The 27018-nt window shown below is 32.8% G+C and overlaps 2 protein-coding genes across 4 annotated transcripts in view; one reads left to right on the top strand and one right to left on the bottom strand.

Moving 5' to 3' along the window:
- Positions 1–20007, top strand: part of LOC131664765 (orexin/Hypocretin receptor type 1-like) — a 38105-nt gene extending 18098 nt beyond the window's left edge. The window contains exons 3-8 of the mRNA XM_058936111.1: positions 12409–12556; positions 12627–12857; positions 13568–13730; positions 15329–15441; positions 18392–18747; positions 19581–20007. Coding sequence (XP_058792094.1) covers positions 12409–12556; positions 12627–12857; positions 13568–13730; positions 15329–15441; positions 18392–18657 — 921 coding nt within the window. The 3' untranslated portion in view covers positions 18658–18747; positions 19581–20007. The remainder of the gene's footprint in view (positions 1–12408; positions 12557–12626; positions 12858–13567; positions 13731–15328; positions 15442–18391; positions 18748–19580) is intronic.
- A 103-nt stretch (positions 20008–20110) lies between these two features.
- On the bottom strand, positions 20111–26474 carry LOC131664729 (protein CASC3-like). 3 transcript variants are annotated; one of them, XM_058936042.1, is made up of 9 exons: positions 26027–26474; positions 24925–25349; positions 24716–24860; positions 24492–24649; positions 23990–24384; positions 23639–23905; positions 23289–23321; positions 22549–22787; positions 20111–22402 (listed from the first exon to the last, which is right to left on the bottom strand). In XM_058936042.1, exons 1-9 carry the CDS (start codon positions 26114–26116, stop codon positions 21434–21436), a joined length of 2721 nt encoding a protein of 906 aa, XP_058792025.1. In that variant the 5' UTR covers positions 26117–26474; the 3' UTR covers positions 20111–21433. The 3 variants fall into 3 exon arrangements, with proteins under 3 accessions (XP_058792025.1, XP_058792026.1, XP_058792027.1); XM_058936043.1 differs by having other exon boundaries at positions 24492–24646; XM_058936044.1 differs by lacking the exon at positions 23289–23321.
- Between the last annotated feature and the right edge of the window lie 544 nt (positions 26475–27018).

Below are 27018 nucleotides of genomic sequence, written 5' to 3'. Positions count from 1 at the left end.
GTACATGAAACAAAAAGCTAAATGGTAAAGAAAGGCTTACCTTCGTAGACAGTAACGTTAATTTTCGTGAACATTATTTCATCTGCCTAAGTAAACATAAATTCAATTTTTGGACCGTATGTACCAAATTGGATGCATCAAAATGGTTGTTTTCGAGAGAACTAATGGTGTTGCGGAGAGATGATTGATAATGTGTACAATACATTTAACTATGTGCTGATGGATTTACTGTTCTTCGCGTGAAAAAATCTTTTTTTATACTAAAGAAGCTCTTCCTGTCAAAATAACTATCGATAGATCTTGGCTTAATATAATGTGTACAATGCACTTAACGACGTGCTGATGGATTTACCGTTCTTCGTGTCAAAAAATCTTTTTTGATACAAAAGAATCTCTTCCTGTCAAAATAACTATCGCTAGATCTTGGCTTTTTAAATGACATTAAATTTTGTTTGCAAAACGATAGGCGTGTAAGAAGTGATAAATACCGTCGAACAATTACTTTTGTAGATGTCACGTTAAGTCAGTAATAAAATATATGTTCTTTTTATGCGATTCCGCAAAATTGATCATTTTACCATACTAATAGACTTGCATGGCTTGACTAGCAGATTTTTAAATACCGTTTTGTATATTTACGCTCATGGCGATTTGAGATTAAAATAATCATTCTCTTGTTTAGTCAACGTTACGATATGGTATTTTTATTCATGCCAAGAATATTACGTTATCTTATATTTTACAAATAAGCAATAGCCTGGAAAAGAAGCAAGTAAAAAATCACCAGTGCACGCCAAACAAAAGAATCAGCGAATGATGAACGAAACATAAGTTTGTAGTTGGCACGTTGAGTCCTAGGCGTAATAGAAAAATGCGTACAAAAATTCAAATAATGTGTTGTATCCCGTAAAGTAAAGGCGGCATTAACATACAGACACAAACGTATGCAGAGCGGGTATTGCCAATCGAAATTGTAAATTAATTCGGTGCAACAGTGACGAATCAGTTGTACCAGGCGACTGCGTAATGAGAGAGGCAGAGCTGATCGATCGATGAGATTCTACTTTACCACCTCCGCGCTACTTCGGTCAAACATATATATCTATGGCTTCCCGGAAGAACCGAATAATTCTGATTTTTATATAAATTAAGCTAACACTAGATATCTACTGTTTCAATACCCCTTCTCAAAGATACCTTTACTCGAAAAATTCAAAATTTAATATAGACCTCTAAAACGTACGATGGATAATCGACCAAATCAGCTTTTGTATAAGAAATGTTTCTAGAAAAACCAAACAAATTGGCGAAAGTTTAAATTTTATAATAATGAAGTAATTATGGCATAATATTTATGTAAGTTTCATTAATTATGACGTCGAAAACTATAATTTGATATGTTGAGTTTAATAAAGTGACATAAATAAATTAATTAAATAATTAAAATTGCAATAAAAGTTTATTTTTACGCTTTTAATCAACAACCAAGCAAAATATTATTTTGCAGTTTATGATTCTAATAGTATTTTATAGATAAGTTACGTTGATGGTAATCCCCTTAAATAATACTTATAATACAATTTATATGAAAATTTGTGTTAGAAATATCCATACTCATCTACAAGCTTAAATCGTTTTTTCTCTCTCTTTTGATGTTTTCTGATATTTTCACTCAACTCAGGAACTTGTTCATTACAAGTTACATTTCAGTTCATTATAAATCGTTTTTTTCTCTCTTTTGATATTTTCTGATATTTTCACTCAACTCAGGAACTTCATTACAGTTATATAACATTACAGTTATTTGTTATATAGTTTCTGGTATAGTCTTTTTATTTCTCTTTGATGACTTTTGGTTTTAATATTTTACAATAATTTCCTTTTCAGATCCGAAATATCAGCCTATACAAAATGATACACAGGCTATTTTAAAGAGCTTCAAACGTAGATAATTTCAGGCAAAAGATCTGTATGGTTTTATTGTTTACCAATTGCAAGTCATTTCCGAAGTAATTTTTGCGTATAATTAGATTCCGAAGTCAGAATTTGCCCATCACATCATCTTTTTTAGATATCTTAACTTAAAAAGGCGAAAAAAAACGGTTTTTGTTATATTTGAGAATATATAACATCGTGGAAAATAGTTTTTTTTTATAAACGGAGAAAATCATTGAAAAGGTTAACTCTCACCCTTCGAAATACATTTTTCAGATTTAAGACAACATTGTGTCCATCGAGATATATTTATGGTTCACCAATCAATTATAATTCGAGATTATTGATTGAAGCCAAGTATTTGAGCAATTTCGAACCAGCTAATTTCCTGGATACGCATATATAGCATTTACGAAAATACTTGACTTTAGTCAACGATATCTCGTTGGAAAAAAGTTATCTCAAATCTGAAAATGAATTTTGAAGGGTACGAGTTAACTTTTCTGTTACTGTTCATAATGTTACTGAATCACACATATATCAACCACCTTTTTTGCCTCTTTAAGTTAGAATATCTAAAAACCCTGATGCGATGAACAAATTTTGACTTCGGATTCAAACTCTACGCAAAAATTACTTCAGAAATGGTCCTCAGTTGGCCAACAACAATTATAACCTCTTATTTTGCGAATCTGTAAAATTTGCAGCCGATCTTACGTATTCGTTTAAATTTTAAACTTAAATATCTTGAAATTAGAAAAAATCGAATTATCCGGTTTTACTCGGAAGCTACAGATATATACGTGGATGAATTTTTATTTACCGTGTGGTTGATTGAAATAATTGCTAATGGCACTTATGCCCGTTGTCAATTTCATGCGATTGCAGCCCCTTAATTGTGATGTTAATTCTTTATCATTTGGTCATAATTAAGTGAGTGCATATAATTTGACATTGTTTTTCTCGCGAAAGCTTATGGATAGTATGAGTGTGTATGTAGTTTCAACTCTTAATTATTGTATGCGATTCCGACAATTATACCATACATTTACACGATAAGCTTATCAAAGTTCCAATATATCCTTGTCAATGTCGATTCCAATACTGAAACAACACTCAATTTTCTGTTTTCATAGGTGCTAATTTTAACGATAATATTTTTAGAAAATGTTCGGATCCTAAAAAATATATATGTATGTGTGTACGTGGCCATTTTTGGATAATTTTGTCCTCACAGTTCTAGGTCAATTGTAAGTCAACCGTTCGAACTTAGTTCATGAAACTTTGTTGCCAAAATCTTTGTTCATTTGTATAATAAGTACTCTTTTAGAAAGCATACTGCTAATGTTGTTATCAACAAATCTATTATTTTCGTACGTACTTTATCTTATCGACATCACTAGATTATACTAAATCAACGTTCGAGAAAACATAAAATAAAAAAAAATGAAATTGTAATGTAGGTTGACGTCAATTTCTATACAAATATTCATCGATCAATAGAGCAGTTGTGCTGTGGAAATAAAACTTGTTCCCGACTGAATGGCGAAGAGCTAGAGTGCGCTTGTTAATTTTTAAGAGAGTCATCGGGAAAAGCAATGAAAATTAACGAGATGTGCAGCGAAAACGTAATAGGAATATACTATGGGCAATTGATACTAGGTCACTACGGTGAATTATCGATAATCCCTAAAAGTCACCTCTCTCTCCTTCTCCTCCTCCTCCTCCTCCCATTATTCTCAAAGCATCGAATAACGTAAAGCTCGTTTATCCATCCTTCCTGTTTTTTTTCTTTTCCAACATACTAAAATGAGAGGTATATTTTAAACTACTCTGCTTGCTGTGACTGATCGATATATCATTTTTTTATTTAGAAACATTTGTTTTAATTTGTGATATCTCACAGGAAGTTTCATAAACGAGTATAGATAGAAGAAATTATACATAAAAAAGCTAACGATAAAAAAAGTATGCCATCAACACAATACTTCAGATGAAATATTCCGATGATCAAATTTAATTATCGTGGCGTGCTGGAAATAAAGCATTGTTTTCTTTAATACAAAGCGAATAATGAAAACTATTTTGCTCGTTATCCCGGTAGGATGAACTCCTATTATAACAGGAGCCGTATGATACAAGCAAACAAAGGCATTAACGATCGAACAAACAGTAATGCGAAGAAATTGGAGATCCGTAATTGCTTGCGGGCAAACGTGTGCAAGCACTCAAACGTATACGTCACGCATGTACGACATCTTACATAAATGTTGATATGTAACATTTGTTTGTGCCTTATGACCACAAGTGCTCGATGACGCGTTTCAGAGTTTCAGCAGGGCAATTCCTAATTTATTTTCACATTAGTTTATCTGTCTAGTTTAAAATCGCGATTCGGTAGTACTGCTTCCACATTATAAAGTTTATAATCCACTGTGATCATGATCATTCTTTTACTAGACTCTGGATCGGCAACTATTGCTTGTATTCGACCTATAGGCGTTCTGATATAGAATTGTTTCTTTCTTTCCCTATGAAAATCAACTGCATCATAATTAGCACAGAAATTCTTTCACTCGCAACCTCAATCCGTAATTCTTTTCTTGCATACGTAATAGAGTGGAGATGCACTTTATGAAGATAGTCTTTAGATATAGTTAGAAAACTAATTTTTAAAGCACTACATAACAATTAATATTATTTTCCATCAGCCTGGAGTCTCCATTTTTTTCAAATATTTTTCATCCATTTCAACGCCTACAAGTATTCCTTTTTCCTGAAAGCTATTTGTAATATCAGTGACTTATGGTATCTGCATGCACTAGTCTTTTTAGTAGTTAATTGGTATATATAGAACACATCAATCAATACCCAAATAAATCAAGCCTTTGTACCGTAATCAGATTCAATTAATTGGCGGCATAAATCTATAAGCCACAGTAATATCTATAATTCTATCTCAATAAATTTTCAGGATATACAGACCTGACAAAATATATAACATGTACTCCAGTAACAATGAGCGCAAATTAGACGGTAATTAACTGTCTCAACAGTCATAATATATAAATAATAGCATATATTGTATTCTAACGGAATGGAAAGTCCGGTCTGGCGTTACAGTATACATGATATGTCGTTTGAGACGCCCAGTCATGGGTACGTGATTACAGCAGGCTAAGCACAATAGGCTCGAGTGCAGGCAGGTGTGTGGCCCTTATTATAGCTACGTATGTACCGAGGCTGGTGCCCGCTCGCAGCGGATCAAACGTTGCACGAACACAAATGCGCGCAGGGGATATTGTACCTAGCTCCAACTATCAGCCCCAAACGCGCGCACTGGCCAAAGCCGCAATTCCTTGAATTTACTACCAGCGCTCTCCGTTGGCTTATTTGCATTGTGGAGCTGACTACAACATCGCGAACGCGACATTCCTCTTTTATGCGCCTGACTTTTCCATGCTCGTCATTCGTTGTTGATAGCCAAAGGCATTTATAAGAAGTTAAAAAGGCGTTAATTGCTCCTTTTTTGAGTCCGTGACCTACCTTTCTACTACTAACTTGTTCCATTGACTGTACTTTTTATATCGCATTTTATTATTCAAAAATATGCTTATCTTATGCAAATCTGCAACAATTTCTATTATATTTTGTAAATAATGTATAAATATTCTATTTCTAAATAAGCTTTCGCGGGTTTCAAAAGAGACTAATAATAGAAAACAAAAGTCGTTTAATATTTTAATCTTTTTTGTTTAGTCAGTTATCCTCTGTTATTCTACTTGCTCCTGTTTAATATTTTTCATTGGTATTATCGCAAACATACTAAAGATTCCGCCTAAACGAAATAAATGTATTATTCAGTAAATGTTAAAGTGATTTAGTACTGTCATCGAAATATTCTTTCGCCGAAACCGCATAAATAAACGAATATAGATTAATTAGCAAAACTAATTGTAAAACTATGCATAGCGTCTGACTAAAACAAGTTTCACTCTACTTACGATCGTTCATTTTCCAGTAGCCCGCAGCCATTGGAAATTAATACTGATCATCCTTCTTTTCATAAATGCACGCCCTGATTAAAATCAACTAGTCAGCTTTCATTTCTGAATCTCTAAAGGCCACCGAATTCAAGGTAATTTGAGTCATGTCAAATTCATAGAGCTCTCGAGCCATCAAGCGCAAAACTTATACCCTTCCCTCCCGCCTCTCTCTTAGTTTCTCTCTCTCTCTCTTTCTCTTGTGCTAGCTCAACTCGTTGGTAAACATAACCATATGTCTAGGTAACCGACAGAATCTTAAATTTAAGCTAGTGAATTCTGTTGGAAATGTGTACTACACTCGTGTGATTTATGCTTCAACGATTCTCCGACTGTCCTGATGCGTAAAGTTAGATGGTGTGGCAAATTTACGCGGAAGCGTAAATTGAAAAAGGCGTGTTATCGTGTACAAGGAAAAAAGTTAAAAGATTGTTTATAAAAGATGTATTTTTATGCTTTAGTCGAAGAGATCGTAAATATAACCTTTTCAGCAAAAGTATTATGGACGAGCAACAATGAGCCTTATGGGCGTAATATTTTTACCGTAGTGCTCATATATTGTGCAAGTAGTTACTCATAAACAGTACTTTAATTTGAGAAAATTTGCACTTAATTTTTACTAAGCTTATACGGTTTGACATATAGAATTTAACAAACACGTGGCATAGTGAAGCTCTTTAATCGTCCATGTAAGCGCTAAAATCAATAAAATATACAACTTTTCATAGTTTTGATATCGAACAATAAATACAAAACAAATTTGACTTTTATGAATTGAAATACGTAGAAAATCATACTGTTGCTAATTTTCTATTCCTAATTTCAAATCTTGCCAAGTTTACTAAAGTTTAGCAAGATAAAGAAAGAATGCCACAAGATCGCGCGGTTATAGGCCAACTAATTTTTGAGTAAACCACTCTTAGTAGAATGATAAATTTGAAAAATGAAGAGTATACCTTACGACGATCAGCTGAATTTCTTCCCATGAATGTGCAGAAAATAGATAGAAAAGATGAGAAAACTTTGAAAATCTCTCTTTGTTAAATGGAAGACCAAAAGTGTACATTTGAAAGAGAAATTCCGAGGTTTTGTAAACACTAGAGAGCTACATACTAAAATTCCTGTTTACGATACAAATCCTGTGTATCAAAAAATGACAGACCTAGGCTTCTTGGCACTACGATTTTTCTCGCTACGAGAAAACTCATGCTACTCAAGTGGATCTGGAAGAACGAAAGAATCGTAAAATTTATCTATATCCTGCGGAATGCTTTCACTTTTCTTCAAATTCTGCCGCTACTTAACATCAAGAAATTTAAGGTACAAAGAATTAATGTAAAAATTTACTGATTTGATAATCTCATAAATTATAAAAAAACCTGCAACATTGTCTTTTGAGTATAAATTCGTTAGCTCGCGTTTCACTTCAAACCGCGTTCCTTAAGTATGCAGATACTATTCTTTACAGCTAAATTTTAACCATGAGTTGGAATTGAATGGGAAGCGTATAAGAAAGTAGCACCCTCTCTGTTTCTCTTCCCATGAAATCACATCGCAGCCTCATCCATACCTGAAGCTGCGATGTATCCACGAATTCACGGTCCAATGAACATTCGATGAAAACGCTATTGAAAGAGTCAAAAAACTGTTTTTTTTTTGGGTGATGGCTGTTACATAAGTACAATGCAAAAATACAGTAAGTCGACATGAAAAAAGATTTGAACAAAATAAGTCAAACGGATTCTATGCTTGAGTGAGTTAACTTCTTTTACTTGTTATGTGTAGCAAAAAAAAACAATATAAAGATAAAGCTTACATTGATGCAAAAAATATCTCGTAAATAGCATAGAACTATTTCAATATCACTTTTGCCAGTCTTTCAATACTACATTTGCTATCGAATATAATATTATGCCAAATTGCTCAACAAATTAATAATTATTATTGGCGTTTATTTGTTTATTAGTCACTCAGTCTATGACAATGACAGTGTTAGAACTAAACGTCTATTTTATTTTAGAAAACTGAAAATAGTTTTTTACCACTTTTCGGAGTATTTGAATAAAAAGTGTTTTGTACATAAATCGTATTTAATGTTATCGAGATGCATAGTTACACATACGAACGAGTCAAACTATATATTTAAGAACATATATGTTGCGGTCAGTGAGCGCCGAGTCTTTAGGACACGCCCGAGGGACGGCTGCTGAGCATGCTATCGACAGATGTGGGTTCTGGTAATCCATGGCTCACCCTTTTTCTCGTTTTGGCGATAAGCGACATAGCAGCCGAGAGACGAAAACAGGCATAGTTTCAAAAACGGTCGCGGCATGATGGTCTGTGGAAAAAGGAAACCTCGAGGTAGGCACGCCCGAAGAACTGACGAGCTACCCGCGATGGCCTCGTGTTTTGCTTGTATGCTTGGGGTCCCTGGGTTTTGTGAGTATGAATTTCTGAGGCAGAGCGAGGAATGCACGAGACACGACCGATGCAAGTATTCAGCGTCCGAGGGGGTAGCTTGTCATGTCTGAGGTCCGAGACTGTTCGTGTTCAAAGGAGAAAGCGAATTCGGTGCCCACTTTCCATTGTCGGCATAGCGAGGTGGCGAGCGAGCTATTGGCCGAGACTACTCGTGACCGCAGGAGCAAGGCTTCTCTCGCTGGCAGGTCACAATTCGGCTCGGCGTTCGCACAAGGACGTCGCCGGAGTCGGAAGTGAACGTAAGGATGTAGCGATGAAAACTAAAGGATAAGGACAATTCAGTTCTGGACGTCTGGCAGGCAAGGTCTTTGTTTTAGAAAAAGCGAAAGCTTCTAATTGTCAACGAATCCGAATCGATTGTAACGCGCAATTTGTACTAGTTGTTTTAAAGTTCTTTTGTTTCCTTTTATTAAATCGCGATTAAAACATACTAACCAAAGCTATGTAATTATTACGTCCTGCCCTACACCCACCAACAACAATGTAGTTAATACGAATCGTTAATCACGAACTTCTATTGTCGATTTTTAATTAACTTTATTCCAGCGATTTCAAGATAGTTTTCTTAAATTTCCTTAAATTGTATTTCATGATTTCACGAATCGTTCAATCAACAACTTTCTGATATATTAAATTTTTTTTTCCATAGTATTTTTTATATCTATGAACTTATATTTCAAATATATATACAGATGTATACAAGAGCATTCTCTATTATTGATTGTCACGTGCTTGCAGATTCCGTTTTTTTTCTGTCGACGATACGTGCGTGTATACTGCGCACGATATAAGGTCTATTAATCGTAAAAAAAGGCTCATTTCATGGACAAAATAAAAATATGAAAAAATAGGAAAAATGATAAAATAACAAAAATATAAATAACGCAAATCTGAGAAAAATTTTGATTTCGTCAATCTCCTGTTTTTGATGAATAAAAAGTAGCCATGGGGAATTGCGAAAGATTGATTGGCACCTGAGCTTAAAGTTTCCAGAGATTTATTCGAAATCTGAATTCCGAGCGACGCTGTCACCCCGCGTAAGCTTATATACCTGTTTTGACATCGCTGGTTCAGCATTTCTCTTTCATGTATAGCTTCTTGCACTTAGAAATACCGTCTGTAATAATAATGAAAAATACGAATAAACAAAATCTGTTCATACTTAATATCGCTTGATAAACAAAACTCAACATTTTGTTACACAAATATAAAGAAAGCTGATACTTTTGCCTAAATCAACTCTTGCACGGAACACTAAGCAGCAGCAATGTGGGCGATAAAAAAAAGAATCTTGCAAACCATCATACAACAGAAGCACGATCATCAGATCAATTAAATCTCAGCGAGGTGCGTATACGAATAGGCCAAACGCGTTTTGTATCCGGTAAACGATGTAAATCAAATAGATGATCATTGCGGCAGCGGCCCCTTTTGTAAATACGCCACCAGCTTAATATGTCAGCCATTTGAATAATTTATCAGTTCATGACAATGTCGTCATTGCCGTCTACCAGAAACTCAAGTAGTAAATTTAATTGTAGTTCTATTGATATAACCTATTTTAATAATTAGCATAAGTGTTAATGAAATATTACAGAAAATGTATAATTGCATGTTTATTTGATCACTCGAAGTTACTGTTATAAGTAACAGTAATAACAAAATTAATAATATTAACAATGATAATAATGACAATCAAAAGTAGAACTCTTAAAATTTGAATTGCTCATACTTGTCACTTGAAATGAAAATTTATTAACATGAGAAATTGTACGGATAAAAATGTCAACAAATATCTCTTTAAATACTTTATGAATTCTAACTTAACTAACAATCAATTAACGAACAAATGCAGTCAATATCATTGCCATATAATAAATTTATCAAAGAACGAGGCAAAAGATGGTGTTGTCGCATATTTATAACAAATGTGCCCGTAATTTAACAATAACTTCATTTTTGAAACAATCCATTTCACAAAAGATTCATTTGAATTATATTACATGATTAATCGTGCTATTAAATTTGTTAATAATATATTATCTCTGTATACCATCGAGTGTTAGCATCGTAAATCAGCGTGGAATGGAAACTCTATACCGAACACCCGATGCATATAGTTATACCTGTACATCTCTCCGAGTGAATGTAGATCACAACGCAATAACCTAGCGTTAATTTGTCAATTTTCGCGAAGTGGTTTTATGCTAAAGAAAATTATAACCGATATGTGGACGCGCAAGGATAGTCAAATTGAAATGCAATTGAATAATATTCCTCGTTGAACTGGTTATTACTGAATTGCACAAATTTATTCCGAGAAACACGGCTTCGCTCCATGGCATATCTCCTTGTATTCAATAATAAATAAATTTATTCAAAATAAATACAGCGTTCGTTGTATTAAAAAAACTGATAACAGTAGATTAAAATTTGTAGAAGAATATATATGAATAAATAAATTCAGTAGCGTATCGAAGGGCTCGTTTTATTGGAAAAGGATTACTCTCTCGCCAGTTCACTTGTTATTTTATAATCACGTGTATGAACTTTTCATCTAAAATTTTTTTAAAATAAAGAAACAGATGGAAAGTACTATAACAAAATAATAACTTAAAATAAAGTAAATCTATTTTTAAGATTAACAACTGGGAGATTATTATTGTTTCTATTTAAAACCTATAATCATTATTCTTTATAGAAGAAGATGTATTGTTGTCAACTTCGTTATTTTGTACTTTATAGTATTTTACATCGATCTTTATTACACAATAAATTATTTTAATCCTTGCAATATAACAAAAAAAAAACTTATTAATAATAGAGTATTAGCTTGTCAGCTATAAAGAGAAATGTATATAAAGATGAATTATCGATATATGCCGCATAAATAAGAATATTATGAAAGGGCAATTAAGGAGTAGCTATGTTAGATATCCCTATCGATTAACGCATAGCTTTGTTGCTTTTGTTTTTGCAAATGACAGTGGTAGTGATGAGCCAATGCACTTATCTGTGTAAAATGGAAAATCGATGCAAAGCGATGGTGTTTCATGTGCATTATTTTTGTTTTTATCTTTCTCATAATTACAATCATGATTATAATTTATTATTATTATTATGATTAATAATTTTCCCGCTACTACGGTTAGTGAGTGTGATAAAATTGGATAACTTCTCTGCGACAAATAACATATGTATGTAAGTGTACATAAGGAGAAGTGCTGAACTCTTTTTTAATCTTTACGAACGGATGATAAATCAAGTGTTGCTGGTAATTGAGACTTTTGAGGAACACGAGACGCATGCCGAGACGCAATTACGTCGTATTAATCTTTGTCCTTATACTCAAGATTAGTGTTGCAGTTTAGCAAGTTCATTATCTTGAGTTTAGAAGCTAATTATATTCCAAGCGTTTAATTATGCTAACTAATGATCTGATTACACACTTAGTTTATGTATACATATATCTATTTATTTTTTAGATTTGGAGTAATCACGAATTTACTTTACGTTTCATATAATCTGCTCGACAAAGTAAAAATAAAAATAAAATTACTTTTACACTAAAACAACTGACAACGAGCTTTTCAATTTAACCAACCCCCAAAGATTTTTCGACAATAATCTCTAGAACATGATATCTAAAATTAAGCTTCTCGCAACAACATGAAATGTTGATTTGAATAGAGCAACCTCTATAAAGTGATTATTTTCAAAGAACTTTCTTTTTTCAGGAAATATTTATATGAATATATATTTATGTGAATTAGAACGGTTAGTTCATTTTGGAAAAAGTTAACTTTGTCGAATACATACTCCTCTCTATTTATCAAGTTAACTAGGTAGAATATGAATATACAATATTATACATTGCCATGACTCACACTATAAAATGTGTGAAAAATGTTAAAATAACGTTATTTAATTATGTTTTTTTTCTAATTAGACTGTTTCAGTGACCGTAAGCGTGCTGACATTGACTTTCATATCAATAGACAGGTGGTACGCAATTTGTTACCCGCTGAGATTTAAATCGACAACTGGTCGTGCAAAAACCGCCATCTTCATCATTTGGGCTGTAGCCCTTACTTTTGGTGAGTTGTTATATTGTTTGCTTTAAAAAAGATTGAATATTGATGATAAACAACGTATTTTTTTTTGAAGACATTCCAGATTTGATAGTGATGACAACGAGAAGAGATACGGCAGCGTATTATGCTTCGGTGACAGTATTGTTTACCCAGTGCTCGCCGTCATGGAGCATACATAGTCAGAGGACCTTCACAATCCTGAAATTTATATTGTTATACACGGCGCCGCTTACGTTCATGAGCTTTGCGTATTGCCAAATAATTCGAGTGCTCTGGAGAAACGATATCCCTGGACATCACAATCGTGAGTCTTAATGCAATTAATTTACATACGTATAAATTTGCACCAATTTGTTTTATAACTTTATTTTACAATTATTAGATTTTTGACTATCATAATGACATTGGAATAATCGAAAATTTCTAATTAGTTTTGCTTCCTTGAAGAAGAAGCTTTGTTTTCAAGAAAATGTTTGTTCGGATTTTTGGCGTAATTTTACTACCACATGGATCTCAAATTTAAAATATTTTCGCGGATGTACTTGCGGTCTGAAGATCATTGTTGCGATTCTGTTTATGGAATAAATGTAATATTTCTTTAAATTCTTACAGATAATGATCTATGAAGTAAAAAATTATTTCAAGCCTTTCTTCAAATGAAAATTCGTCTTTGTACTTAGTTTAATGACTTCAAATTTAATTCAAATACTTGTATACTTTTTTAAGAGCTATTTAAAAAAAAATTTGTACTCTACTTATTGGGCGTAGTAAAAGGAAAAACCATAGCTTATTTCTTTCTTTTGAGATGCACTCCACCTATGCGATTGGTAGCAGTTTTTCATATTAATTATATCACTATCGCTTGCTATTAAATTCCTTATCTTAAGAATAACTAGAAATATCTCAAGTGTACTGGAAAAGTGAACTCGCAATAGTGTTAGTCTCTTATAGTCCCGATTGACAGTAGCATCTCGAAGCTTATATTCTAACAGGAGAAAAATGGTACGGTTGCAGTGTCAACAAGGATTATCAACGCCAATGATTTGAGCTCGCAGACGAGCGTTGGTAATCCCGAAGGGCAACTGAAATCCCGTAGGAAAGCTGCTAAGATGCTGGTCGCTGTGGTTCTCATGTTCGCTATTTGCTGCTTCCCAGTACATTTCTTCTTAATCCTCAGGTGAGAAAATTTTGCTTCTTTCACTATCTACATTCTAACCAATTTTTTATTTCTTCCAAATCAAGTTTTTGCAAATTTTGTTAATTCGTCAAATTTGTTTTTATTTTTTTGTGATACTAAATGTACGATTTAGCTTTCAATCAATACATAAAATAATTTAATAAATGTAATTAAGTCTTTTTCAGAACCCTTTGTAGTTATTAAGTTCAATATATTTCGATCAATTTGAGAATATAATATCACGATTTTTAGGCAAGGTTGCATTACTGTACCTGAGAATTATTCACGTATTAATTGAAAATCGTTATTTTTTAATTATATTACTTTACACATAATATCTGTACTACACATCATATCTGTAATATTATTGTACAAAATAAATATTTGTTAAAAGTTAAATCATATTACAATCTACACACTCAAGTTATTTAATGTATCTTAAATTGAATATTCCACACGAGGTGTACTACACTTATATTTTAAATTAAAATATAAAATTATGCCTCATTTTTTTCTTACACACTTGATGAACAATAGAAAAAAGAAGTTATATTCTACACAAAAGATTCGTAAAAATTGCTATTCTACACTTAAATTTTGTATAATTTATAGGTATAATATTTTTTCGTAACTAAAATTTCGTCTAGGTTATTTAGACTTTACAAGAAGGAAAAAAAGACATTAAATAAGTTATGAAATACTTTTTATATTGCAAGTTTTTCTTTTTTATGTAAAATACGAAACCATAAACATCTACCGAAGTAGGTTATTTACATCGTAAAGAATATGATTATAGAGAACTGCAATGTTTTTAGAACATAAGTTGTAATATAAACATTTTTTATTGTGATTTTTAATTTTTGAATGATAATTTTCCAACACAGATCTTGGGATGACAAAAACTTGAAACTACTGATCATTGACTATATCTCATATCAACTCATGAAAATATTTATTACGTGTTAAATTTTCGAATTTAATCAATTTTGCCAATAACAGTTTTGATCAAAATGAATGCGAGACAAAACGATAAAGATGAGCACGTTAGACATCACTCATATCTTTAAGTTTTAAAAAAACGTAACTTTTTATCCGTGTTTTCATGCGTACAAGTTTCAAAATATTAGTTTTCGCAATTGGTGCTGATCAAAAGAATTATATGATATGAAAATAAAAAAGTTTGTCCATTCAATTTTCCAACAACCAATCACTTCGTGTCATATTATATAATCGGTTGTAGGGAAGTTAAAAAAAAAATTTTTTCATTTTCATATCATATAATTCTTTTGATCAGCACCAATTATAAAAGCTAACTTTTGAAACTTGTACGCATGAAGTCACGTAAAAAACTTTAAATTTTTCTAAAACTGAAAGATATTAGTGATATCTAACGTGCTCATCTTTACCGTCTTGTCTCGCAATCATTTTAATGCATAAATATTGATAATTATTTATCGAGTAAATTGGTATTATCGATGATGCTACCTTACTTTGTGTCACAGTCAAGTCTTATTTAATATTCCATCTTTCAGAAAATTGTAATCATGTAGATGCTCCAACACACAGTGTCACTAAGTATTTATTTCAACATTTTTCAGGGAAAACATGAATATAAAAGTAACCAAGTTCAACACCGCAATGAGTTGTCTTATCCACTGGCTTCTTTACGCCAACAGTGCTATCAATCCGCTAATTTACAATTTCATGAGCGGTAAGTAAATAATAAAGTATAAATAATAGAGTATTCCAGTAATGCAATTAACCATTTAATGCTCGATTACTCTTACAGATTATATTAAAAAATTGTTGTTATAATAAATGTTGTAATAACTTGAACGTTTTTTAACGCACGCATTAACAAGAACTTTTCATTATTCATACTTGCTTGCATGAAATATTTTTAAAATAAAGTTCTGTTTTACCTTACTAGAAAATGCAAAGTGTATGTATTATACATTGTGTGTGTTCAAATATTGATGACAATATTGATGGGAATATTTGAACTAATACTAAATCTATCCTTATGATTAAAGCAGTCATTTTTCTGTTAGTTCTCATCAGTGTACAATTGATAAAATTGTAAATATAACTGAAATCTAAATCAATATTATGTATTTGATATATAGCCTGGCGGCAAAAAAGTAATCAGCTCACTGATCTCACATGTATAAATGCATTATTTACGACTGCTGATTTGAACATATTTTTTGTTCTTTTAGTAATATTGCAGTTTTTAAAAAAGTAACATATTTCTTATAAAAAAGTCCTTTGGTATACAGCTGACACAAGCATGTGGGAAAAAGATTACTTAACTTTTAAACAGTTACGCACACGCGCAGAATTAAAATTAAAACAATTATAGTTGCTTAATTACAAAAGTGATGTCATAGCGGCTCGAAACAAACATTTTTCAATCTGTATGAGTAATTATCTCAATCCGGTCCTATTGTAATTTAATATACTGTACACGTTTTGTCCATGAAACTGGTAACCCCTTAGTGTATAAGCTACTGTACACAAACTGTATACTGTTTTCCACCTACGACTTCGTATCAGGTGTCTATTTTATGTGGAATATTATCCCAGTCAAACTACGTTATATATCATGAGCAGTTACATTAAAACATTTATAGGCGTTCCATGGACATAAATCGATCATGAAACTGCATGTTTTTCTTAAACCGATAGTATTTCATAAAAGTTGTTATTGTAAATCAATTGATGTTTACATTCCTAGTACGTGTATACGTAATTGAACTCGTACATGGCTATATAATCTGTATGAAAAATTAGTAAAATGAAAAAACTTCTTTCTTGGACGTCAGACTTTTCATCATTTTTGCCACAGACTTTTAAATATACAATTAGTGGGTTTCAAGTGGCAACCTACGTTTAAAGTTTGCAATTGTAAATATTTATTAGTTTAATTAATTTGTTACATCAATTCTGATATATAATATTATAAAGAGGTGATACTTACTATTATTATTTCTATGAATTTTTTGTATTATATGTGAATCTCGATAAGACTACATATTAATATTCAAATTACGAATTACAATAATTTAAAATAGAAGTTGTGCACGGCATTGAAATTCAATTAGCATTTTATTATAGTATTACTAACTATTATACGATTTTTCAAGTATTCAGCATTATTTTTGTCTAATTTAATCAATACAGTGTTAAAGGATGAGGTCGAAAAGAGGAGGCGATAAGGGGAACGTAAACTTCATAGAGTATGCGAGCGTCTCGAAAGGCTAGTTGTCTCAATAAATGCCACTCTAGCTTATCTGTTCGTTCTCTCTCTCAATTAATTGAGAGATATGAAATAACTCTTACTGTCTTCCAATTCGGTGGTTGTTGATGGGGGTGCAAGTAATCAAAAGATCAGGAATACGCTTGATATATGGCCGACAGACGAAAACAATACTAAGCATCAATAATAAGATAGCTAATTAAATAATTTAAAAAATATGCCTCTTATATGGTAATCGTATGTTCAAAGATGTAATTATTTTTCCGATTTTAGTGAAAACCGTAGTACACAGATGCTATAAATTTAAGATGTTTTTCTACTTGATCGAACACGATATTAATGAAAACAATCTATTTTTAATATGTTTATTTATTAAACAATTAGATTATACACGAGTACTAAATCTTCTAACTTGCATATTTATTTATTAGCGATACAGTCATGAAAGATAAACAATATAAAACTCATATTTTATCTACATATTTTAGTTTTTATTTGTTTAATAATCGAGACACAACAGCTCTCGTACAGAAAAGCTTTAAATTGAACATTCGCATATAAACCGCTTAAATTTTTTTCAATTTGTATCTCATTATTTCCATATTTTAATATTCTATCCAAAAAAAAAGAAAACTTGATATTATTACCCGTTTATTTAAAGAATTGTTTTCTTCAGCTAAAAATTTAAAAACAAAACAAATAGCATAGAATGCTTACGCGGTTGGAACGCTATTCAAATAACGAAAGTTTTTTCGACATGCTACATCATCATTGATTAAAAAGTAACTCTCTGAGACAAAAGTTGGCTGAAAACGTTTGTTCTTAACACAGATAAAAAGATTATTAAAGTATACATAAAATTAAAGTGCGACATCGAGAGGACACGGTTATAGATATTGATAATCTTTTTGAAGTCATGTTTAAACAATTTTATTAATATGTAATCATTAATAAGTTTGGCGAACGCGTATTTTTCAAACAAGTATATAAATCGTAAAAAGAAAATGCTGAAGTCTCTTCATAAGACGTCTATTTATAACTTAATTTTAGAAGCATTCACACATGTTGCAAAAAAAAAAATTCCAATTCGTGGATCAATATAGGAAATTCCTTGCAGCTAACTTTCAACCGAGATATCTGAAACTCCATTAAAGTTATTCCCAGCGGTAAAGGATCAAAGCTAGCGAGCAATATCTAATCAGTAAGCAAAAAATGTGATTTATTCGACGGAAAGCTATGTAACTGATAAAACGTTAGTAGGAATTGTGTAGCCGGTTGGATCCCAAGCTTTTTGCAAAGTTTTTGTGACTAATGCGGTCAGAAGCAAACAAGACTAACGAACTACGTTACATTATGTTTCACGCACGTACTGGCGACTGTGGTGGACCGTGTAAACGGCCAGGCAAGTTCCGCACGGAGTTCAAGCGCACGTTTTGCTGGCCGAGCAACGGCTCGTTGAACAACAGCCGCGGCGGCGACATGGCTTATCGGATGGCAGGTATGTCGCAGAGCTACGCCTACTACCTCAAGTATCGTAGATCAGTGCATCAGCAGACCAAGCTCAATAACAATAACAATGTTGGTCACAGCACGAAGTGCGTCCCACTCGGCGGCGCCGTCTGCGCGAGCTCTCACCAGCCGACTTATCATTACTCGGAGCACCGATAAGCCGTTCTGAACCGACCAGCACACTCAGCGAACTGCTCTTTCCTGATATGCACAATCGGGATTACGCGGCCAGCACTCTATTTGCAGCCGGTAAGCTTTCTTTTATCCTCCTCTTCCTTGAACACGTATGCGCTGACTGAGCTCGGATAACTAGTTCTGCGCTCGCATTCGATATCTTGATTAGATATTCTTCATCAAGCTGCGATCCTCATTGTCGTCGCGCTCTCGCCTGTGTTTACTATTTTTGTAACTTCTGCTCATTCCTCCAGGAAGCCAAGACTCTTTTACGATAACGGCAAATTTTATCACAAAATTTATTCCCTTTTATCTCCGTTGTTGCATTCTTCACTTACTTATCGCACTAGCCATAGCCATAGAGAATGGAATTTGCGCGCATGTTTACACAGACTAGCAAAAATGGCGGATATTTTTTTTCATGAAAGCATAATTTTTATTTCGTGTATTGGATTTGTCGAATCAGAGTATTTCTTAACAACAAATATTTTTTGAATTTAGTACGCTTGTAAAGATGAACGATAATAGTAGGCGTCAATGTTTTCAATTTTTATTTTACAATTATAATCGTATAAATTTTCCGCTTTGATTTCCTCATTGATACTCACATTCTATATTAGATTTTGAATTTTAATAAAGGTAACGATAATGTTTTTCATTAAAATCTAAGTTCTAAGGGCCCTCCATTAATATTTAACTATACTATCGAGACGAATTGTGACGATTTCTCTCTAATGATTTGCCAAAACAAAAAATAATTAATATAGCTTATATTTTTCTTCTTTTCTTAGTTTACTTTTATGTATGTACATATTTGTCTAAGACCTATTTTAACTGTTGTAAATGAAATTATTAGGCCTTCATAGACTTTTTTAATGTAATTAATGATACTAAAATTTTTCCAGCAGCCAGGTCATCTATAAGATTGCATAACAGCATGAAGATCCATTCCTTAAATTATTTGAAAATCAACAATGAGGACGCTCGGCACTGAAGATACGTACATCGCTGAAAAACTAAAATTAATATTACACTAAACCGAATTCCTAATGAATGTAATTTATAGTAATGACAAGAAAATATCCATGTTTGTTATGTTATACGATAAAGACTGACTTCAGATAACTATAATTTTATTTTCTATTTTTTTATTTCAACATTTGAACAAATAAGTGTATACCTTTTATACTTCTTATTAATGTAAGTTATAAAGATAAGACATATTGATGTGTATGCTAATTAATTAAAGTACGTAATTATTTTGAGACAAATCGTATAATTGATTAGCTGAAATAATAAGATACTATTGTTTAATATATATGTGTAGATAGATACTAATTATAAAACGTAAATTGTATTTAAATTAAATATATATGTAATCATTTAAAAGTGTCTGCATTAATGTTACAAATAAAACGTAAGTTTGTTAAATCATTCAATCAAAGGGTTGTACTTAAAGATTGAAAAGACAAAAAAACAAACCAATTTAAATATTTACTTCATTTTCTATATTTTTGTTATTTACAATATACATTTTGAATCGTGAATATTTTTGTTATCTTTCTGGCATTAAAGGCGTAAATTTATTACAATTATGAAGAAAGTCATTGTTTCTTATACAAAATCGAGTACAAATAAAGAAAGAATAAGCAACTCAGTATTAGAGAACAGCGGAATAACTCATAGTATTTTATCGCATTATATAATTAGCAATAATTTTAGACAAAAGCACGGATCACTCATTAATATCGAGTACAGTGATCGAACGATCAACTACAAAATATACAAGTCTTACACATCATGTTTTCGTACAATAGTAACAATCATTAGTGTAGCGTTTGACCTTTTACATACAGTAATATGTAAATTATTCGAACATCGGTACATCTGTGTGTACGTGCTGACGTATGCAATTATGTAGTTAACTTTCTTGTACAACTCAATTTTGCGGTAAGAAAATCAATGCTTATGCAAAGATGACACATTTTTGAAGTGCATGATAGTACATAAAAACGCAAGATTTCTAACTATTTTGTTGAAAGTACGACTTGAAAATTTAGCCTAAAATAGTAGCAACAGAAACAGTGTGTACTTTAATTCAATGCTGCCTGTTCTAAATCAATTTCAACTTTTCATTTACATTATAAACTTTACTAATATTTCGAATAACAATTTTACTACATTTTAGAATCATTAGTATAATGTTAAGATCATGTAAAAGTAAAAAGTTGTTGAAAAGCGTCTAGGATGCTTGATATCGCATTTGGAATATTACAAGATACTAAGTGCACTACGTAGCTCTTGTTATGAATTGATCGAATCATAATCGATGTACATTTGTTTTTGTACAAATAAAAAAAATATATGAAAAAACTTTCGCGACTCCACGATCTGTCTCAAATTTTATTTACACGCATCGTCAATATGTGTCCATTGAAAGGAAACCAAACCAAATGACAAAATATAGTTTCTTTTCTGCAATTAACAGTGATGAAAGTATGAATAAATTATATATACTGCCATTAAGGCAATATTATTATCATGATTGTAAAAAGATAAATCTTATTATTATATTATTTTTGATTCGTTCGGCCAAAGCAACGAATTTTCATAATATATATAATTGAATTTTCATAAGATGCAAAAGTGGTTATGTCAATTGCCTCAGCATGATATATATAAGTTCAATGGTAACAGTGTTACAATAAAAAGGAGTTATTCTAAAAACCTGCAAAGAACACTTTCATTTCTCTAACTTCTTTTAGGCTGCTGCTTCCTCAATCACAGTACTTTCCTTAACACTACAATCCGTTTCGCTCTTAACGTTCACCAGCTCTGACGTTTGTGTTGGAAGGTCTTTTGATTCCTCACTTGTAGCTATAATTTCGGCTTCTATCGTTGTTTTCTCATCAATTACAGCAGCCACCACATCGGGAATGACGGTTTTTATTTTCGACAAAACATCTTTCTTTTCAACTTCGAGTTCTTTAATAATGGGTGTTTCAACTATTTTTTCTTCCATACTCTTGACAAAGCTAACCTCGGGATATCCAGTATTCAGTTTCTCTTCGAAATCAGCTTTTATATCCGATGCACCCGAAACCGCTTTCTCGACATCAACTTTTCTATCTACATCGATTGCTTCTTCTACTAGTTGCTCGGTCACACTCTGATATACCATGTCGTCCTTTAAAGACTCATCGCTTGGTTCAACAGTCTGCTTTTGCTCGGTCTGGTCTTGCTGCTTTTGTTTGATCAGTTGCTGCTGTTGTTCCTTTTCTTGTTGCTCTTTTAGTATTTTTTCTTGCTGCACTTTCAAGAGCTTTTCCTCGCGCTCTTTCAGTAACAGCCTTTCTTGTTGTAATTGCCTTTCCTGTTGGGCCTGTAATTCTTGCTGTTGCTCTTGAATTAACTGTTGCTGATGCTGCTGAAGCTGTTGCTGCACAAGTTGTTCTTGCTGTTGTTGCTGCTGTTGGAGTTGCTGCTGAACCAATTGCTCTTGCTGAAGTTGTTGCTGATGGTCTTGTTGCGCGTGAACGCCGCGATTCGATACTCGAACTCCCGGGTTCTGAAGATTGTCGGGTGGTGGAAGTATTGGTATTGCAGCTTTCGGTCGTCTCAGAGGAACTGGTTGTTGTTGTTGCTGCTGCTGTTGCTGGGCTGGACTATAATAGGTACAACCTTGGGGCTGGTATAGGCCTACATCTTGCGGCGCTGGTGGACCAGGTGACTAAAATGAATGAATTGTTATTTTCCTATAAGATTTCAAAATAGCAGGTACACGTTTATCAAAACGCTTTTAAAAAAACCATTCAAAATTCTTCCCACAACATCAATTTAATTTGAAAGTACTCTAAAAAAATTAAAATTATTCACCGGATTGTATCCCTGATAGTTAGGTTGGAAGATGGGTCCGTTAGGTCCCGGCACGTAGTTGATAATACTAGGCGGAGCAGTTTGTGGGGGTATAAATTGTGGTGGTGGTACCAGGAAAGGTGGCGGACCGTGAGGCGCATAAGTCGGCGGCTGGGGTATCGGTACTACCGGCTGTCCCGGCATTGTAGCCGCCGGAGCTGCCACAGGCGTTGGTTGCTCGTAAGGACTTGGTGGGTATCCTGAAAAAGAAATATGTGGGTTACACTAATGAATGAATTTCTAAATGACTTTTCCATATAACAATACTCTGATGGAATGGATAATGAAGCACGCTGAAAAATAAACAAATCTACTCGAAGCATGATTCAAGCAACGAAGAAAATTTAAATGAGTTTTTTTTAACAGCTTTATTGTCTTAGACAAGTTTCGCTCTTTGTAGCCAAGCAATTCTTAAAAATAGGTGAGCTCTTGTTTGATAAGTTGCATGCAATTTCAATAATACACTGAACAATCACTTTACGATGAACCAAGTGCGCGTTTTTGTTCATGAGCCGTGACTACTTCAATGGAGTTGCGAATTTAATTTGAATCGAGTAAATATGTAAGTTTATTGCAAGATGAGAATATATACGTATTGATATACGTTCTCAATACGACCAATATCAAAACTCACACATGCACAAAGAAAAACAATGAGTAACACAAAATTTTGCAGCTTGTTTTATTTACTGTTATCTTACCTTGTGTTTCTAAAACTGCTCGCGAACTTCCACCTAATTGGTACATGTGGATATAGAATTTTTGTTAATTAAAAAACTGTTTGAACACGAAGGTTAAAATATTAACATCAATCGTTAACCTTTTTTCAAGTGATGCATTTTACATTAGGTATTTTTCAAAAGATAAAAAAAATGAAAAGACTACAAAGTCAACAAAACTGTAAATGGTCAGAAATTCTTTAGTCATAAAAATTTAAAGAAAGTATTATTATCAATTACATAAAAGCATAAACGATATGATAATTAAGTAGTATAAGAAAATTAGAATGTTGTCGTTAATAGAGAGTCATGAATAATTAATTAAACTGTACCTTGAGGTGGTGGAGGATAGTAAGTATGCTGTGGAGGAGGTTGATAGTTCGGTTGAGCCGGAGCTGAGGGCCCCTCTGCGATAGCAGGTCTTTGGCGAAGGCTGGAGTAGCGTTTCGGTCGATTCGAAACAATATCTTGCTGAGGTGGTTGTTGCGGTGATTGCTGTTGCGAAGGAGATGCCTGCTGTTGCTGTGGATGAGCCTGATGCATGCGTGGAGGAACTACTGTCGAGTGTTGTTGACTAGATGGCTGAGAGTAGAATTGCTCTGTGGATGTGAAAAGTTTTACATAATTTGTTTTAAATTTTAATTCAAATTTTAGGATAAAAATTTTTGCGGACAAGAACATACTCGTTTGTCTTGCAGCATGATGATAAGATGGACCGTCTGCCGATACATTTAGATGTTTCATATCATTCGTTAATTGTTCGTGTTCCACTCTTCTGTTGTCAACAGCCATTGGGCCTCTTCCCTTTGGTCGCGACTCTATTGTTCTAGTACCAGGTAGGTTGTTGTTTGTGTTTGCTTTAAAACCTCGACCACGACTTTTATTTGTAATAAGACTAATGGACTCCTGTACTTGAGGTGGTCTTTTGATTTCTCGCGGTGTCGTTTTGACGATTACTATTTTTTCAGCCTCAAGACTGTGTACACTGTTGTCATTTGCATTTTGAATCAATGAAGTATTTTTAGGATCTTTCTTCCATGTCATATTGTTACGTTCATTTGAAGTTTTATTTTCAGTTCTAGAATGAAAAATGAAAAATTGTATAAATAGTTATTCCAAATAATCAAAACATTTTTTTAAAATGAAACAAATGTTATAACTTGTATTAATAAGAATTGTACTTACAATTGACTATTTACAAACTGTTTAGATTTCGCCTTTTGAGTTTCAGTCTGCTGTAAAGCAAGGAAATTCTGTGCTTTGTTAACATGGGACTTATTTTTATTACTGTACCAAGCAGATGTAATAACTGGTTGATCTTCCATTTTTCTGGCATTATCCTCCTTTAAAAAGATTAACTTGTTATCAAAATTCAAATAAAATCTAATAAATAGTGTTATTAAATTTACATTATCTTTTGGTGTTAATAATGGGAATTCTTCTCCAGAACGATTAGGTTTCCTAGTAGTATTTTTAAAAGCAGGCACATTCCCTCCAGCTTTCCCATAAGCATCTTCATCTTCCCAATTACGAGTATATTTATTTGGACCTCGACTAAAGAAAAAATTTGTATAAAAATCCCACTATTTTTTACCATTTGTAATCTAATTTTACATACCCATATCTTCTTCTCCTTCTGGCTCTCGGAGGTCCTTCTTCATTCCTTATATCATACCCATAAACTGCTATCAGTTCAGCATGGCTTTTAGGAGCTTGCTCTTCATCGTTGTATCTATCATGATCCCATCTGTCTTCCTTATCTTTCCAAACTTTCTTCTCTTTTACCTCTCGTTCTGCTGGTGTCTCTACAGGTTCCTTGCTAACCTCCTCTGCTGTTCTATCATCATGCTCATAAAAGGTACCTCTTTTAGGAATGTACTGTGGATTTCTGCGATCTTCATCATCATCCAACTTTTTCTGAGGTATTTCTTCTTCCTGACCATCTCCACTTTCTCTTTGAGCTCTTTCCTGCGATTCTGCATCTGATTCACTCCCTGCAGTATCATATTCAGAGTCATGGGACTCTTTAGTATGTTCACTGCTCTGTAATTTTAATATAAAAATATATAGTAATTAGAATGTAGTTAACTAGTAAATAACATATTGAAGATCTTTATAACAACAAAATAAAGATTAGTACAATTTAATAAATCTTAAATTTATTAAACTATTTTTGAATAATAAATAGCAGTTCAAGAAAATAACAAGTATTATATCAATTGATAAAACACAAATCTACGATTGGAGCACAAAGGCCAGATTGGTCATGAAAAGTTAAAAAGGTCAACTTTTTAGGTCATGTAAGATTCACTTTTCCTTGCTATTAGTTATAAAACCATTGCAACTGATTCCTTCAATATTCCAAAATTCAACTTATCATGCATCACTTTTAAAAAGAAATTTATTAATTTATTAAGTATAAGAAATGTATATTCTGAAACAAGCACCTAGTCATATAGAAAGATTAACTTGTTGTAAAAACTAGTACATAAACAATAATAAACGACATTTGCTCTGAAATCGGAATTATTGGAGTTTAAGAATGAAATTGATCAAATTGGATAATTACTTGTGAGAGGTATCAAATCATATTTGCAATCATGCTTGAACCCTAGAATCGTTATCAAAAGATGACGCGAGGTCAAAAATTAGCCTTGAAAATTGCTTATCATTATGGCTCGCTGGGCCAAGAAAAAGAGCGGTATATGAGGGTTACTCACCTGTGTTTCCTTAGAGACATTGAGCTCGTTGTAAGAGTCAGAAAGGTCATCAGAACCGCCGGACTTTCGACGACGTCGTTGATCAGACATTTTACAATTGAATTCGTCTGGCAATCAAACTTTCAGCTTAGCTTATCGTAGTGCTTAGCTTGTCTTCCTTGCGGAATAACCAACACAGCCGATTGATTACGAATCAAAATATATCCTTCTTGCGGAATGCAATAACCGAGCACATTAAAATGTTTGCAAGATACTACTGGAGTGAGAGAAGGAGAAGAGGACTGGTTGCTCTGCTGCTGAAGCGAAGCGTTTTTAGACTTTTTATGGATATGTATGCACTGTTACACCCAGTCCAATTTATACTTGTTAGACTGTGGTGATCTTTGCTGGATAGGGTTAGTTGGTTTTGGCTCGTTGATTATTGCTCCGATTCGCGAGTCGCGCTCTCCGCGCGGCCGCAGACATCTGCAGAGGTTAGGTTAGATTTATGCTATATACATTTTCTTGCGTAATTATATATATGTATATGTGCGCTCCGGCCAGCGCGCCAATGTTCAATCAAGTCTATATGTCAATATTTTCTGATACTTCCAATTAAAAAAATATTGTAATATAATGCTAATGAAGTAACGCAATTAAATAAATACATATTTTTACACAGTTCAATATATTTTCATTCAATTTGTCTTTAGTAGTATAATCTATGAAAAAAAACGAGGTATTTTAAATATATATTCAAAATATAAATTTATGTATATGCTTATTCTCTTCATAAATATCTTTTTATGTTAACAATGTATATACTTATATAATTTTACATTTCAAGTTTTGTTCATTGAACTTTTAAAATTTCTAGTTCAATAAATAACATTATCATTATTGAATAAGTGATATTGGCATATAATAAAATGTTATTTATATTTTAACTTTTTGTGTTAAAAACCTGATTGGTCAATTATTAATAAAATATATGCGGATAAGCGAGTCGTAAC

Source organism: Phymastichus coffea, unplaced genomic scaffold, assembly GCF_024137745.1.
Source record: "Phymastichus coffea isolate CEN01 unplaced genomic scaffold, Cenicafe_Pcof_1.1 PCOF00045, whole genome shotgun sequence".
Lineage (NCBI taxonomy): Eukaryota > Metazoa > Arthropoda > Insecta > Hymenoptera > Eulophidae > Phymastichus > Phymastichus coffea.
This window is presented reverse-complemented; position numbering and strand designations above follow the sequence as displayed.